The sequence below is a fragment of the Equus asinus genome, chromosome 6, assembly GCF_041296235.1.
Source record: "Equus asinus isolate D_3611 breed Donkey chromosome 6, EquAss-T2T_v2, whole genome shotgun sequence".
NCBI classification, from domain to species: Eukaryota; Metazoa; Chordata; class Mammalia; order Perissodactyla; family Equidae; genus Equus; species Equus asinus.
The window spans coordinates 55,552,691-55,570,951 of NC_091795.1; the positions used below are offsets into that span (position 1 = coordinate 55,552,691).

Below are 18,261 nucleotides of genomic sequence, written 5' to 3' on the forward strand. Positions count from 1 at the left end.
ATTAGATAGTTCCTTAGAAGAGAAAATAACCTCTTAATATAGCACAAACTTATATCTAAACTAAGTCTTCACAATACACAGAGAAGGAGAAAAATAACCAATTACACTGACAATTTGCCAGGTATTCAGACCAGCTATCTGGAGATTCAAGGCTAAGAGTAGGTCTTATTTATGTATCTGAGTGTGATCAATTGAACTAGGAGTCATTTTATATCACATACGGTGCTTAACCTCATCTCTTCAAGCTAAATATTCAATAAAAAGATGAAAAGTTACATCCTTTTGTTGGATTGTTTCCTTTATCATTATGTAAAGCCCTTCTTTGTTTCTTGTTATAATTTTTTTGTTTTAAGTCTCTTTTGTCAGATACAAATAATTGCTGATCTAAGTATTGCCTGATATATATTCTAACACTTGTACATATCTATGCACCCAACATAGGAGCACCTAAATACATAAAGCAAATGTTAATAGACATAAAAGGAGAAGCTGAAAGTAACACAATAATAGTAGAGGATTTTAACATCCCACTTACATCAATGGATAGATCATTCAGACAGAAGATCAATAAAGAAACACTGCCCTTAAATCACACATTAGACAAGATGGACTTAATAGATATATATGGAACATTCCATCCAAAAACTGAAGAATACACATTCTCTTCAAATGCACATGGAACATTCTCCTGGATAGATCACATACTAGGCCACAAAACAGATTATGAGAATGCTATGGAAAGTCACCAAATCTCAATAAATTTAAGAAGATTGAAATAATATCAAGTATCTTTTCCAATCATGACGGTAGGAAACTAGAAATTGACTACAAGAAGAAAACTGGAAAAGTCACAAATACATGGAGATTAAACAAAATGCTACTGAAGAGCCACTGGGTCAATGAAGAAATCAAAGGAGAAATCAAAAAATATCTGGAGACAAATGAAAATGAAAATACATCATACCAAAATCTGTGGGATACAGCAAAAGTTGTACTAAGAGGGAAACTCATAGCAATACAGGCCTACTTGAAGAAACAAGGAACTCTCAAATAAACAATCAGCATTATACCTAAAGGAACTAGAAAAAGAAGAACAAATCAAGCCCAAAATCAGTAAAAGAAGGTAATAATAAAAATCAGAGCAGCAATAAATGAAATAGAGACTAAAAAGACAATAGAAAAGATCAATGAAACTAAAAGATGGTTCTTTGAAAAGATAAACAAAATTGACAAAACTTTAGCAATACTCACTAAGAAAAAAAAAGAGAAGTCTCAAATAAAGGAAATCAGCAATGAAAGAGGAGAAATTACAATGGATACCACACAAACACAAAGGATTATGAGTACTATGAAAAGCCATATACCTACAAATTGGATAATCTAGAAGAAATGGATAAGTTCTTTATCCTTTATAGAACCTAAATTATACAATCTCCCAAAACTGAATCAAGAAAAAATAGAGAATCTGGATAAACCAATCACTAGTAAGGAGACCAAAACAGCAATCAAAAACCTGCCAAAAAACAAAAGTTCAGGACCAGATAGCTTCCCCAGTGAATTCTACCAAACGTTCAAAGATGTAACACCTATCCTTATTAAACTCTTCCAAAAAGTTGAAGAGGAGGAGACACTTCCTAACTCATTATACAAGGCCAAAATTACTCTGATACCAAAACCAAACAAGGACAATACAAAAAAAGAAAATTACAGGCCAATATCACTGATGAACATAGATGCAAAAATTCTCAACAAAATATTAGCAAATCAAACACAACAATACATTAAAAGGATCATACACCATAATCAAGTGGGGTTTATTCCAGGGATGCAAGGATGGTTCAAACTCTACAAATCAATCAACATGATACACATTAACAAAATGAAGAATAAAAATCACATGACCAACTCAATAGATACAGAGAAAGCAGCATTCATTTATGATGAAAACTTTAAATAAAATGCATATAGATGGAAAGTACATCAACAAAATAAAGGCCATATATGAACAAACCCACAGCTAACATCATACTTAATGATGAAGAACTGAAAGCTATCCCTCTAAGAATAGGAACAAGACAAAGATGCCCACTTTTGCCACTCTTATTGACCCCAGTATTAGAAGTCCTAGCCAGAGCAATTAGGCAAGAAAAAGAAATAAAAGTATCCAAATTGGAAAGGAAGAAGTAAAACTGTCACTATCTACAGATGATATGATTTTATAAGCAGAAACCCCTAAAGAATCCACCAAAAAACTACTAGAAATAATAAACAAATACAGTAAAGTTGCAGAGTACAGAATCAACATACAAAAATCAGTTGCCTTTCTATACACTAACAATGAAATAGCAGAAAGAGAAATCAAGAATACAATCCCATTTACAATTGCAACAAAAAGAATAAAATACCTAGGAATAAATTTCACCAACTAGGTGAAAGACCTGCACACTGAAAACTATAAAACATAGTTGAAAGAAATTGAGGAATTCACAAAGAAATGCAAACATATTTCATGCTCATGAATTGAAAGAATTAATATAGTTAAAATGTCCATACTGCCTAAAGCAATCTACAGATTTGATGCAATCTCTATCAAAGTCTCAGGGCATTTTTCATGGGAATAGAACAAAGAATCCTATAATTTATATGGAATAACAAAAGACCCTGAATAGCCAAAGCAATCCTGAGAAAAAAGAACACAGCTGGAGGCATCACATTCCCCGATTTCAAAGTATACTACAAAACTGTGTTAATCAAAACAGCATAGTACTGGCAGAAAAACAGACACACAGTTCAGTGGAATGGAATTGAGAGCCCAGAAATAAACCCATACATTTATGGACAGCTAATTTTTGACACAGGAGTCAAGAACATACTATGGAGAAAGGAAAGTCTCTTCAATAAATGGTGTTGGGAAAACTGGACAGCCACAAGCAAAACAATGAAAGCAGACCACTATCTTAGACCATACATAAAAATTAACTTCAAATGGATTAAAGACTTAAATGTAAGACCTGAAACCATAAAACTTCCAGAGGAAAACATAGGTAGTATGCTTTGATATTGTTCTTAGCAGTATCTTTTTGAATATGTCTCCTCAGGCAAGGAAAACAAACAAACAAAATTAAAAATGCTTTTAAAAAACTAAAAAGCTTCTGATAAAGGAAACCATCAACAAAACAAAAATACAACCTATTAATTGGGAGAAGATATTTACAAATCATATATCTGATAAGGGGTTAATATCCGAAGTATATAAAGAACTCATACAACTCAACAACAAAAAAACAAACAACCTGATTAAAAAATGGGCAGAGGATCTCAACAGACATTTTTCTGAAGAAGATTACAGATGGCCAACAGACACACGAAAAGATATTCAACATCACCAATCATCAGGGAAATGCAAATCAAAGCCACAATGAGATATTAACCCATGCCCATCAGAATGGCTATTATTAAAAAGACAAGAAATAACAAGTATTAGAGAGGATGTGGAGAAAAGGGAACCCTCATACACTGCTGGTGGGAATGTAAACTGGTGCAGCCACTGTGGAAAACAGTATGGAATTTCCTCAAAAAATTAATACTAGAACTACTATATGATCCAGCTATTCCACTCCTGGGGATGTATCCAAAGAACATGAAAACACTAATTTGAAAAGATATATGCACTCCTATGTTCATTGCAGCATTATTCACAATAGCCAAGACTTGGAAACAACCTAAGTGCCTATCAATAGATGTGGGAATAAAGAAGATATGGTATATAAATACAATGGAATACTACTCAGCCAAAGAAAAGGTGAAACCTTGCAATTTGCAACATAGTTGAATCTTGAGGGTATTATGCTAAGCGAAATAAGTCAGAAAGAGAAAGCCAAACACTGTATTATTACACTCATATGTGGAAGATAAAAAACAACAAATAAACACATAGATACAGAGAATAAATTGGTGTTACCAGATGGGAAGGGGGGGTGGGGGAGGGCAAAAGGAGTAAAAGGGCAAATTTGTACGGTGATGGATGGCAACTAGACTTTTGGTGGTGAACACGATGTAGTCTATACAGAAGACAAAAATATAACAATGTACACCTAAAATTTATATAATGTTATAAACCAATGTTACCTCAATAAACAAACTAAGTTGAAAAAAACAGGAAAAAAAAAGAGGAAGGAGGGAAAACTTGAAGAATCAATTTTAAGACTAAAAGAAAAATAACCATTCCAGAGAAATATTCATGAAGTGTTGATCGATTGTTTTGCACAGTAGAAAAGAAGATTAATCTCTACACCTATACTCATAACCCTCATCAAAATCAGCTTTCTATGAGAGATAGCTATATCCATGTCTGGCTTCCTGAGAATGTGAGCTACTTTGGGCAAATTCTGTCTCATCCTTCTTTTTCTGTATCTGCTACTTTCCTGACATAATACCTCACACTCAGGAGGCTTTCCTAGATATACTCTTCTAATTTAGTAGAGACAGAATAAAGAGATATTTTTGAAGGTTGCACCATGAATTTATAAAGAACTAGACTGTAGAGAGCCAATTGAAATCCATTTGTACCCATTCAGAGGGAGTATTTGTAATATTGAACTCAAGATTCAGTTGACTAATGAGTTCAGTAATACGTTAGGAGGAAAGAAAGAAGAAAACATTCAAATTAAGTAGCCATTAATCTGATCTAAAACCTTTTGAATCTTAGAATTTCAGTGTTGAATGTTGGAAATCATTTGAGTGATGAAAATGTGTTTCTATGTTTTCCTGGTAATTATTTTATAAAATGTTTGAAAAGGTTTCTATTTTAAAATTCTTTATAAGGAGACAAACTTACTTACTATGACAAAGGCATATGTATTCATGTAAACTTAAAGGCCCTATTCTTTGTCATAGAAATATCACAAGTTCTTGGTTCAGCTTTGTATGACATTGTACATGCTACTTAACACCTTTGTTTACCACAGTTTATAAAATGGGAATAACAGATATCTTATACAGTTTTGTGATACTCAAGATAACTTACCTAAGAAATATTTTCTATTGGATATTTGAATGTTTTAGTCTTCCTACCTTTCTAACTAGAAAGTAAAGAAATTTTCTAAGTTGTGTAAATTTTTCTTCTTATGTCTTCAATTTTGTCAAAACAAATAGAAAGAAAAATTTTATATTTAAAAAAATAAAAAGAGGAAAAGGACAGAGATGACACTATGGAGTGTCTTTACTGTTTATTCCACAAACATCTGTTGAGTATCTACAGGTACCAGGTTATCCGCATTTCCTCAGCAATACAAAGATAAGACTATCAATTTCAGCTCCCAGAAAGGTGGGGTCTCAGCATTAATATGGGCTGGGGGCAGTGTCCTGGGAGCTTACAGTAGGGACAGATATGGGGATCACTTGTCTAAGGTCTGCAGAGGATAGTGTTAAGCAAAAATAATATAAAAGGTATCCTCTAGGAGAGATACCAAAATCAAAGTGAGGTTGAACAAGTAAATTGTCAGTCCAAGGGGAGTATAGGCTGAGAGGAGGACTCCTGGTAGGAGGCAATGGGACAGAATCAAAACAGACAAGAGGATCCATAGAATTAGGACAGGTGCAGAAATTTCCTGAGGCAGAGTGCATTCTGCATAAAGCTTCAAAGAGCATGTTCTGCAATGTGGGCTGGAAAGGGAAGTGGACAAACACAGTTCCTTCAAGATCACAGCCTGGCAGAAAAGAGAGATAACACCCATTTCATTCTGCACACGTAGCTGTCAGCTCCACACAACAGCTCCCTAAGCCTGGACACATGCCTCAGTAAAATGCTCAGTTTGTGTTGCATGGATGGATGATAATAATGAAGATTATGTCAAACAGACAAAAGAGACTGTTGATGAAGAGATAGGGGAGGGAAGCGGAATGCTGCAAAGACAAAAAGTCAGGACACCTGGTTCTAGTCCTTGGCTCTGCAACTAACTAGGATTAACTTGGACAAGTCGTCTAAGCTCCAAGTTTCATGAAGGAGTTGGAGCAGAAGGTTGCAAAGATCCCTTTTTTCTGCTTTTTTCTTTTCATCATAGAATGAATTCATCTACCTTAAATCAGATTGGAAAGTCCTTTCTGATCCTGCCATTCTTCCAACTGATTTGAACAAATTTAAGTGTTTTATAACTCTCGGCCCTTTTAAAAATTAACTACAATTGAAGAATCTGCTTGAACAGAGTTATTAAAAAAACACACTTAAATCTAAGCAATATCCTTACAATATCTCTCTTGTGGATATGTAAACTTTTAATCTCTTACCTTGAGTAGAGTTTCCACATTTGCCCTATTTAATCAACAATAAAAGTCAGATATGTCATTCCTTATATTTTTTTCATTAGCAGCATACTGTAAATTGCAAATAGAAAGAGGTGGGGTTTTTTTGGCCTTTCTACATTCTACAATGAGAAAGAAATTAATGCTAGTTTATCAAAATAATTTATGCTTTAAAATTCCTCAAAGAGCAGGGAGAAAATAGTAACATCCATTCCATTTTAGGCTTTGGTTTCAGCAATTACACTGGTATAGGATATGACATACTAAGGGAAAAAAATCATAAATCAGTATTGCCAATGCTATTACACCATTTTGTTTTGTTTTGTTTTGTTGAGGAAGATTAGCCCTGAGCTAACTACTGCCAGTCCTCCTGTTTTTGCTGAGGAAGCCTGGCCCTGAGCTAACGTCCATGCCCATCTTCCTCTACTTTATATGTGGGACGCCTACCACAGCATGGTGTGCCAAGCAGTGCCACGTCCACACCCAGGATCCAAACCGGCAAACCCCAGGCAGCTGAGAAGCAGAACGTGCGCACTTAACCGCTGCGCCACCAGGTCAGCCCCTATTATACTGTTTTTTTGATTTTAGATTTCAACATACACAATATCTTTGATTTTTGTTTGAACCATTGCTCCCTCTAAAATTAACTTAAATATTTTCAAAGAGATTTTAAAACCTACTTTATCTGTAATCAGCATCAAGATAAAAGATTAGTATTCATAAAAGGACAGATGAGGAGAATTTTTTATTTTAATAAAAATCCACAAAGTGAAGGAAAAAATAATCCAAGTAAGGTGAAACAAAGTTGGAAAATAGAACAAAGGAAATTCTAAAAGTCATCAAAATATTATGGAAAGATTCCAAACTGGCAAAAGTGGGAGAGTGATGATCCATTTCTTTTACATATCGAAATAAAATTACTGATTTTCAGGGGGTATTATTTCTAATTCCATATTCCATAATGCAATCATCTTGAAACCCCATCAGCCTTGATTAGCCAAACGAAGTTTCCGGAAAAGCTAAGTTTGAAAGGAGAGAAGGAGGAACTTGTAGCCGAAAACAAAATAAAGCTTCACATCTGTGTTCGCATCTGAAGTTGCTCTGTAAGATCTGATAACTTGCTAGAAAGCAATCTTTTTTGCAAGGCAATGGATTTACATCATACATTTTATCTCTCCAAGGAAATTCTAATTACTGGTTCCAATCATTTCTGATTGATTTGCTTTTTATTCATCCAAGGTATTCTCTGCTCTATGATGAAATCAAGCCTTCAATAAAATTCCAAAAATTTCAGAACAATTTACAAGCTCCAGATGACTGAAAGTTTTCTCATGTCCTTTTGGCATTCAGAAAGAGAGTTTCACCAAATATATTCCACAGAAAAATACATCTGGCACTCACTAAAACAAAGAACTAACCAATGACATACTTGAAGCAAATTAATGTCACATAAATGCAAATTTGCCAATGTTCTTTGAGGCCAAAGCTGCAATCCAAACTCCGTGTATTTCAATGAATCCTCTTCTTAAGCGCAGGCCACCAGTCACAGGGGTTAATGCTTGAGTGTATTTTAACAATCAACTTAACAAATACACATTCTCTTCTGTGTACAAGTTTATAATGGTTTATATCTCTGCGTGTGTGTATTAGAAAAGACTTAGCATCTGCTGAAAGCCCACTTAAATTCATCTTTTCTCTTGGCCTGAGGCTGACTCAAATTCAGTGACAAAAGATGAAACAGAATCAAAGAATTTTAGCACTAAAAAGAATATTAGAAGCTATCTCTTCCAAGGACTTGTTTCAGTAATGGCAAGTATATCAGAAATCCATATGTGTATTCATCATGAGACTATTTTCATGGATAATACGGTAAATTTAGCTATTTAAAAATATTGAAGTTTTAAGCATCAATATGAAAGCAGCCCAAGAAAATAAATAATCAACATTATTCATGCAAGAGAATGTTACAGGGCTATCAGTAATCAGTGAGCAATTTTTATCGGGTCACTAAGAATATTAATATTTAACAAATAAGCTCTTTCTATGAAAGGAAGAAGCTTATACAGCCAATTCTGGCTCCAGCGTTGGCTTCTCCTTCAACAGCTTTCTAAGAGAATATACTTTTACCAACCAACTGGACCCAAACATTGCCCAGTTTGGCTACACGGCCAGAAATTATAGGCTAATTCTGTGATTCATGTTTTGGTCTCTAGAATGCCAGGAAAACCCAGTGTGGGTCCTTCTTGGGCACAGTTAGCCTACATCTTCATCAGCCACTCTTAGAAATGAGTCACACTGATAGGACATCTTTGATTCAGATACACACTCCAAAGCACATGGAAATTTAAAGCATAGTCATCAACATCTGTGAATCTCTTCTGAAATTGTGATTTTTTTTCGCCAAACAGATCTTCAAATCTTTAAAATTTCAGATTCCTCTGAGCTCATAGCAATTCAGCAATGTGAATTTATTGCAGTCTCCCACTGTAGTCTGCTCAATCTATGCATCCAGTTTGAATCTCTGTAACTGCACTACACTGAAGAAATCATACATGCCTCTGTGCTGTCCCTGCAAGCTTAAATTCAGTTGGTTGCGGGTAGGGAACAACAGAGAGGAGCAGACAGCCTGCTTTTGAACTCTACTCTGCTGCTCACTAACTATATGACCAGGGTGAGTTACTAAACTACTCTGTGCCTCAATTTCCTTTTTAGTAAAATAGGCATAATAATAGTGCTGTTGAGTTAACACATACTAAGTGCTTACTAGTTCCTGACACAGTGTAAGTACTATATAAGTATTAGCCATTACTATTTACTATCAGTAAGGAAGTATAGTTTTATAAGCCACTTGCAATTCAAAAAATTAGGTATCTCAGAGCCATTTATTCAAAATTACCATCATCTCAGGATGTTGCTCAGTATAGGGCCACACATGTCCACGACACACTCATCAAACTGCAGTGGACTAAGTATCTGGACCCTATTTCTCCTAAATATCCCATAAACTAGAGACAGTTACACACAAAAATATTAAGACAATTTTCAACCTTAATCATTTGTTTTATCCTATCATACACTGAATCTGATTCACTAAGCTCACAGCGTAAACTCATGAGTGATAGGTCACTGTGATTAATAATCACAAGAGCAGCTAAAGCTATGTGCAAGGAATTATACTAAGGACTTTATGTGCTTTCTCTTATTTAAAACTCATAAAAACTCTACAAGATAGTAATTATCATTTTCCCACTTTTACATATGAGGAAACTGAGGCCCAAAGAGGTTAAGTAACCTTCCCAAGTTCACATAGCCAGTGATTGGCACAGTCAGAACTTGAACCCAGGCTCTCCAGACCCAAGCCCAAATGCTACCCTGTTCTCTCATTGGGGATTATCTTAGGGTGTGTCTATCATTTCTGAACCAATCACTGTGGCAATAGGAGAACTGATGCTATGATTGACAGAGCCTAAGCCACATGCTCACCCAAAGAGTCAAAGGAAAAGTAAGCTTCATGCAAATCATATAGACTGGAAATGGTCTAGGTCAAACCATGGTGTCTGGATTCAAGGATAGTAGGGATCAGTAGGCAAAGGATATAAATGAAATAAGAGCCCAGGGTGGATGCCCCAGCTTGCAGCCTGCCTTGTAGTTCACAGAGGCAGGCCTAAATCTAGAAGTCTTGACAGCCCATGTAAAATGGGCTGTCTTCCCGTCAGAGAAGCCTGGAGTTGTGGGCCATTGCTCTTTGTATCCTCAGTTTCATCAGCACACAGAAACAACTTAAACCACTACAGAAGACAATAATTCTACCATATCACCAGGCCTAATAGCCAGGTTCTGGGCCTTGACATTCTTGTTGCACTGGCACGGAGCCATTTCCCCCAATTTTCAGGACCTAGGAGTTTTCCCTTTGTGTATACTTAGGGCATTCTATGGGCAGGCCTGATCATGGCCAACCATTATAAGAGTTGGTTTCTAAAGGAAAACCAGGATATTATTACTAGAAGAAGAGGGAATAGATGAGGAACAGGCAACAGGCAAAAGCAATGTGATAAATACAAGTACAATATAATAACTACAGATAAATGCTGTTACCCTAGTCAACGTTTGTGCAGAACTGACTCAAAGAAGCTGAGTAACTGCCATGGTTACCCAGCTAGAGCAAAGCAAAGGCCAGGCAAGAACTCCTGGCTACCTGTCCTGTTTTCTTTCCACTACACAAATCTTTAACTTTGCCCAGGACTGAGGGGTTTCCCAGGACCCAGAACTTTCAGGGCAAAAGTCCTGAGCAAACCAGGATGAGTTGATCACCCTCTTATTAATCCCCGTGTAATTGTTCCATCTTTACTACCTTCTTACTGAATTCATTTTTTCACAGATTTAACCTCCCAATTACACACATACCAGTGAATATTCTTATTCATGTTTTAACCACAGAACTTGTTGACTCCATTAATTAAAAAAAAAACCCATGTGGATCCTTGAGACCTCTAATTATTTTCAGGAATTTTTTTTAAAAAGAAATATTAAAGAAAACATAATAATGTAACTTTTTCTTTTTGACACATATAGTGTAATAGCTGGCAAACTGGGAAGCAGAGGGTTCCCTTATAAAAGTGGGTCACTGGTTACCTTTTAAATCACACAAAGAGAAACCAGAGTTGTGTTGCCTTCCTGAGGCAGTGACTCCTACAGGGAGTATTCAAGTCTTAAATCTTTGAAAATCACACTCACACAAAAAAGGCAAGGAGGTAGTGGGGGGACTCAGAAGCTGATCCAAGCAGAAGTGGCTGAAATGCTCAGCTCACCCAAGGAGAGAAAGGCTGAGAATCTCACCCAACAGCCTCTCCCAAGAAACACTTAAGGGCTGCCACTCTGGAGTGCAAGACAACAAAGGCCAAAGCTCCCAGAGTAGGAGGCTTCCTCACGCTAGCAGTGACCGCATTTTCTGCTGCAAGTAACTGAACACCTGACTCAAAACTGGCTTGATCCATAAGGAAATATATTGCCTCATAAAACTGGAGTGCACAGGTAGAACAGAGTCCACATTTGGCTGATTTGGAAGCTCAACATCAGGGCCACATTATAACTTTCATGGTCCCTAGGCACTTTTGCCTTCATGGGCCTCTTCTTCCATAAAAAATTATATTTTATGACTGCAATGGTATAAAGACAAATATAATTCAGGCTGGATGACATTTATTTTTTCCTTCTGACTCTAAAAGAAATTAAAACTTTGTGGAGGACTCCTAAAAGTATCATGGGTCCTAGGGTCAGTTGGCCTTATGAACAATCCATCAAGACTCCAGGTTCTCTCCACGTGCTGGCCACTCACAGCATGTATCACCTTTGTGTTCAGGCTGGCTTACCTCCAGACTGTAACATGGCTCTCAGTGGCAACTGAGGCAAATGGCTCTATTGTTCCCCTTCCCTGTGAACTTGGAAGGCCTTTCCCCTAACTATGGAAAAGAAATACTTCCTTTCAGTTCTGATAGGTCCTAAGCAGGACAAAGGCCTACTTGGTAACAACATCCAGAGAATGCCATTGATGATTTCTTTTTTTTGTTTGTTTGTGTTTGTTTTTTTTTGTGCTGAGGAAGATTCACCCTGAGTTAACATCTGCGCCAATCTTCCCCTATTTTGTATGTGGGTCACTGCCACAGCATGGCTACTGACAACTGGTGTAGGTCCGTGCCTGGGAACCAAACCCAGGCCACCAAAATGTAACGTGCTGAACTTAACCACTAGGCACGGGGCCTGCCCCCATTGCTGATTTCATTATCCTTGGAATAGTCAGGACATAGCCTATTGTTAGGAAGAGGAATGATACCTAAATAATACTGGGTGATGTTAGGATGGAGGAATGGTCTAATATAGCCCCCCACATGATACATTCTAATATCTCAGAACAATCATTCACATGTGTTGGATATTTGCTATGAGCTTCTCACTTAGTCCACAACATTAAGAAGTAGAAAGTATTATTCTCCTCATTTTACAGAAGCAGGAACTGAGGTTTAGAGAGCTTACAAGATTTGCCCATGGTAAGATTTTTGTAAATAACACATAAAAAGGAGAAAACATAAAAGAAAACAATAATAAATAAGACTTCATCAAAATTAAAAATGTTTGCTCTCAAAAGAACATTAATAAAATGAAAAGGCAAAGCAAAGTCTGGGAGAAAATACTAAAAAAATATATATCTGACAAAGGACTTTCTGGAAGACTATATTTTTTAAAAACTCTTACAATTAATAAAATAGCAAAAAAAAAAACAAACAATAAAGAAATGAATTAAAGATTTGAATGAGCTCTTCACAAAGGAAGCTATATTGATGGACAAGAAGCATATAAAAATGCTCAGTATCACTAGATATCACAGAAATATAAAATAAAACCACAATGAGATGCCACTTACACACCCATCATAACAGCTAACATTTTAAATGACCAATAATACCAGGTGTTGGCAAGGATGCAGAGCAAATGGAATCTCACATATTGCTGGTAGGAATGTAAAATGGTACAGTCATTTTGGGAAACAGTTTGGCACTTTCTTATAAAATTAAATATACCCCGACCATATGACCCAGCAGTCCCACTTCTAAATATCTACCCAAAAGAAAGGAAACATATGTCTACACAAAGACTTCTACGTGAATGTCCATGACAGCTTTATTCATCAACAATCCAAATATCCATCAACAGTGAACAGATAAACTCAAATCAGGATTTATCCACACAATGGAATACTACTCAGCAACAAAAAGGAATGAACTTCTGATATACCTAACAACCAGGACACATCTCAAAAGCGTGCTGAGGGAAGGAAGCCAGACATAAAAGAGTACATACTCTCAGATTCCATTTATATGAACTTCTGGTAAGAAAAGCCTGCAGGGGAGCAAGGGTGTAAGGAGGAAGACCAAGTAGGAGGCAGTTGTACTAATCCAGATGGAAGATGGTGGTGGCTCAGATCAGAAGTGGTGGCTCATCACAAAAGAAGTGATGAGAAGTGGTCCAATTCTAGACATATTTTGAAGATGAAGCCAACAGAGTTTTCTGAAGAATTGAATGCAGCGTGTGTGAGAAAAAGAGAAATCAAGGATGATGCCATGATCTTGGACCTGAGCAAATGGAAAGAAAAAATTGCTATTGATTGAGATGGTGAAGCAGGTCGGTAGCATAGGTTGGGAGAGAGGGTGAAATCAGCAGACCTGTTCAGTTTGAAACGTCCTTTTAGGTGTACAGATGAAGATAACAAGTCAATGGCTGGATATACAGAAAGATTTCCAGGCTGGAGATAGAAATTTGCGAGTTTTAATCCACTTTCTCCAGGGAAAGGGCTGAGGAATGTAGAAAGAATTCAAAAAGAAATAGAAGAAAATGTTTGGACAGATCTTTTTATTATACAAAAGCAAAGATCCATTTTTTTAAAAAAGCTTGGAGGTCATTAATGATTGGGAAAACAAACATTTGAATTTTGGTAGTAAAAATCTTCAATACTACTGGCAAAATCCCATATACTCAAGAAGGTTCGGGGTCATGAAGCTCTTCTGATCTTGTCCAATATTGTGTGGCTTGCAACCAAAATGACAAGGTCTGGGCAATCCATTGCCTACCCCCAGATAAGGGGAGAAGCTTCCACCTGACTGCTCTCTCTCTCTCTTCTCGCACTGTCTACCACATTCCCTCTATAGTAAGCAGGGAAGGGAAAGGAGCTATTCCTCTCCCGCCCACCCTCTGTCTCCTTCTCTCTGTTAAAGTCTTTAACACCTTCAGTTTGCACATTGTCTCATTCATGAAATTGTATTTGGCTGTTTGCTTCTTAGAAGACATGACTGCCTTGGAAGCAAACTATTAATCTGACTTTAGAGTTGGAGACTTTAGAGATAACTGCAATCTGTGTGGGATGACTTAAAGAAGCCAAGAAAAAAGAAATTTTTCTCTCCAGATTCCTGAAATTCCACCATTAGTGTGAAAGGTGGGAGTAAAATGCCCAACTTGGAATGACCAGTATTGGGGACTCCCCTAAGTGAACCAGTGGAGTACAAGCAAAGCAGTAAATGAGAAAAGGGGCCCATAAAAAAGGGAGGTTTGAGACATCAAAAACAAACCCAACCTCACAATTTTGTTAGTGTGAGTTCTACTTGGCCCATTCCCAACACTTGCCATACAGTAGGTCACAAATATTTGTTAAATGAATGAATTCTCTTTTTTCTACATTTGAGGGAGCAGACCTTCCCCCACTCCAAAAAAAAAAAAAAAAAAAAGGACCTGAAAGAAAAGACAAAAGAATCAGTTCTTTGAATGAGGTTAATTTACTCTCTTAGCGTTGACTTACTGGGGGAAAAAATTAAGCGACTTCTCAGGACCCTCAGAAGCTCTCTTCGAGAGATGTTTTCCCCTCTGCCGGGCACGAGAAATTAATTGCCCGGGAGGCTGGAGCATCACCAAGGGTAATTCAAACCCCAGACATCACACGCCAAATGTGCCATCTTCGGCCTGGGGTTCCGGCGTGTCTGGGAACTGGGGGTGAGGGGCTGGCAGGGGAGGGCAGGCGGGGTAACGGAGACCGCCCTAGGAAGAGGGATGCGGCCAGAGCTGCGCAGTGCGCTCTCCCGACCGGCTTGCAGCGCTTGGCTCAGCCGTTGCGCCTCCCTCAGCTTTCTCCTCCGCCCCCCTCGCCCTCCCCCTTTCCCTCCCTTTCTCCTGCTCCTCCTGCCGCCGCGGCCGCTGCCAGACCTCGCCAGTTCAGACCCACGGGGCTGCCCTACCCTGCGCTCTCCCCTCGCTGCCCGGGCCCGGAGCGCAGCGCGGCCGCGCAGGTAGGAGCCCCCGACACGGGGGTCGCACCAGTGCGTCCAGTGCCCGCGAGGCCGGCGCCGGGGAGTAAGTGGGGTGACCTGAGGGGTGCCGTGTAGAGAACTACCTCAGATTGTGCAGGATCTCATAGGCAAAAAGGGAGGTAGAGGTGTGCAGTCTCGGAATGCGATCTGTCAGCATGTGCGAGTACCCGGGTGACATCTGTTTGGATGGGCATGTGTGTGCGCGCCGACAATCACCCGACCGGGCTTTGCCCATAAACGAGGTTTTGAAAGTTTCAGGGGGCCAATGTGCGAGATTTAAGCCACACCTGAATTCCACAGGAGCTGGTTAGAAGCTGCAGCGCTGAGTAGCTCCTGGGGACTGCCGCCTGTTAACTGTTCAGGAAGCGGACCTCACCTCCCTGGGGGCGCCAGGCCGGCCGCCCCGAAACTGGTACCTCAGGTTGCGGTATGGTCCCCTGGTTCCGCTCTTAGGCAGCCGCGATCCTGAAGGTAGCAGGCGAGGACCGAGACACTGATAGGTACAAGGGAATCAGACGCTTTGGGCGACTGGCCCCACACAACCTGGAGCTTTTAAACAAAGCTGCGCGCAGAGAACCGCGTGGAAGTGCCACTTTGAGACTTTGTGCTGCGAAATGTGAGAAGGAGCTCCGAAGGGCAGGTATTCTACTAGGGGAGGAGATTGCTCCCCGAGTTTTGTTTTGGTGTTTTGTTTAAAAAAAAAAAAGTTTGAAGCCAAGGTAATTCATATTGGTTCACAGGTATTTCTGCTGAGTTGTGCAACGAACTTCCCTAGCATATAGGGAAAGACTTAACGTTCAAGGGAATATGAGATTTGCTGCCCCGCCTCCACCCTCGCAAAAAAAAAAGCACCATCTCCTTTGAAATTAATTGCCCCCTATTTTTTCTCTTCCACTCCCTTTCTGGAGTCTGTTGTGTAGATGCAGTATAAAACGCACGCTGTACATCCCTTGTATATATTCAGCGGAGCCGGATGGACTAAAGTGAAATGTAATCCTGCAGCCGTTTTTTCGTGCCTCCTTTGCCCACAGGAAGGTTGAGGAGGGGGAGGGGAGGGGAGATGAGAAAGTAGACTGGAAGTTGGATATGATGGAGCCTCAGCCTCCCCCGCACTCCCTTCCTTGCTTGTTACTTCACGGCTAAGGTTTTATTTCCCCCGCAGCAGATAATAAGCATTGGTTTGTGTTCTGTTTTCTTAGAGGTTCAAGATGTTGAAAGCCCTTTTCCTAACTATGCTGACTCTGGCGCTGGTCAAGTCACAGGACACCGAAGAAACCATCACGTACACGGTAAGGGGCGATGGAATTTGAGATAAGTGCGGTTCAGCGGGATTCCGCGACATAAGGCAGACTTTATCCACTCCTGCCAGTGTATGTGGGCTGTACTCTGTGGGGGGTAATAAATTAAACAACGTTTTAGCATGGCTCACGTTTAAGATTTGTTGTAAATTGCCAGTGGTCCTTTCAGAAGTTCATTTAGATCATCAATTGAGATAGGGACCAAAATGTCCCTTGCACAAGTGGGATTTGTGCAAGGCCAAAAAAGGGAACCCTTTTAAAACAAAACCCAAAGTAAGCTACATGTTTCCAACACGTTCAATAAATTAATGGGTATAAAAAGTTGGAAAACCTGGATTCCTATATACATGCAGATGAAACCAAAACTTGCAGAATAAGACTCAAATCAAGTAAGAAAGTTAAATATCAGAAAAGCACATTGCCTCATTTGTGCATGTGTCTTGTGTTCTCATGTAAGTGGCTTTTATTGACTTTATAAAGGCTATATATTCATTTATAGTATAACTGATAACTCATAAATGCCTTTCAGATAGACATTCTGTGTTACCAAAACGTGGTATTTGCTAAAATGGTTTTAAAATGCATTTTTTAAATTTGGTTTTACAAATAAGTATATCTGATATTTTCTAGTTAGCATATCTGACATTTCCAAGTAATAATCGATTAATTAGCTAATTTCATGGGTATAACCAATGTTTAAAAACTAGTGAAAGTATCCTCTGGCCCCTCCCCCTGCCAGGTGTGGATGTGGTGAGGACAGAGGGCAGTACTCACCTCACTTCTGGTGAGTTTGTTTGCACCTCTATTTTGTGTTTTCTAGTCTTTAATCAGTGTGAGGCAAATGACATTTGTCCTGGATCAGAATATGAAAAACATATTTTTCTACTTGTTCCCAATTTAAAATTAAGTAATTTACTCAAAAGAATGTGAAAAAATTTTGAAAATAAAACTCAAAAGTGAGCTTATGTCAATTACTGACAATAAACATTATCTCACTTTTTGGTACCATATTATCCCTAGAATGCTAGTATTCATCTGGCACATGTTCTTTGTTGTTGTTCAGATCAACTGTAAATCAAACAATGTTTAATATAAATATTTTGTTAACTTAATGGTAAATCTAGTTGCTTCCTCTGCTGAAGATAAATAAAGCAAGAGAAATGAATACATGTGTTGTTTATCTTCAAACGAAAATGTTTTGTTATTCAGGCTAAACTTACTACTTTCTTAGGGAGCTAAAATTAAATTAGCTACCCACTTTTGTGTTCATCTAATAAAAGACTTTATTGCTTTTACAATTGCTTATCTTATACCCCCTTCCATTTGCTCATCACCTAAAGCTTATTCCTCTTTAGCAGAGAAAGTTCCCTGTGGATTCAACACTATAGTTTTAAGACCACAAACTAGGGTTCACTATTATTATAACATATTTCTCAGATATGGCACCCTTTTTGTGCTAAGATTAGGTCTATTCTCTTTTGAATTCTGTATGCCTATTAATTCATGGTTAAAGGACAAGATGTAACTATTTTTTGAGTACTCCACTGTGGAGAGACTATCTCCTTTTAGCCTCACAGTAAAGTATGAGGTCAGTGACATCATCTTCCTTCTGCTGACAGTAGAACTGAAGATCAGAGAGAGTAGCTAACTTGCTAAAGGCTACACAGCCAGCAAGTGGTGAAGCTAAATTCAGTCTAGACTTGTTTGATAGTAGATTCATATTATATGTACTGGAACTAAATACCTAAAACAAACTGCAAGTCTTCTCTATTTAGCATAGGGACTATTCAAGTGAACTGTTATTTTGCTTGGCT

General features: G+C 38.3%; 1 protein-coding gene and 1 long non-coding RNA gene across 5 annotated transcripts in view; one reads left to right on the plus strand and one right to left on the minus strand.

The window, feature by feature from the left end:
* LOC106832303 (uncharacterized) overlaps positions 1–18,261 on the minus strand; it is a 387,667-nt gene that overhangs the window by 135,290 nt on the left and 234,116 nt on the right. The gene's annotated exons all lie outside the window — the stretch shown is intronic.
* The window catches only part of EFEMP1 (EGF containing fibulin extracellular matrix protein 1), a 58,603-nt gene continuing 55,214 nt past the window's right edge, over positions 14,873–18,261 (plus strand). The window contains exons 1-2 of one of the 3 annotated variants that reach the window (XM_014843026.3): positions 14,873–15,128; positions 16,349–16,438. In XM_014843026.3, coding sequence (XP_014698512.3) covers positions 16,358–16,438 — 81 coding nt within the window. In that variant the 5' untranslated portion in view covers positions 14,873–15,128; positions 16,349–16,357. Of the gene's footprint in view, positions 15,790–16,348; positions 16,439–18,261 lie in introns of all 3 variants that reach the window. The other 2 variants (XM_014843027.3, XM_070512078.1) reach the window with 2 other exon arrangements.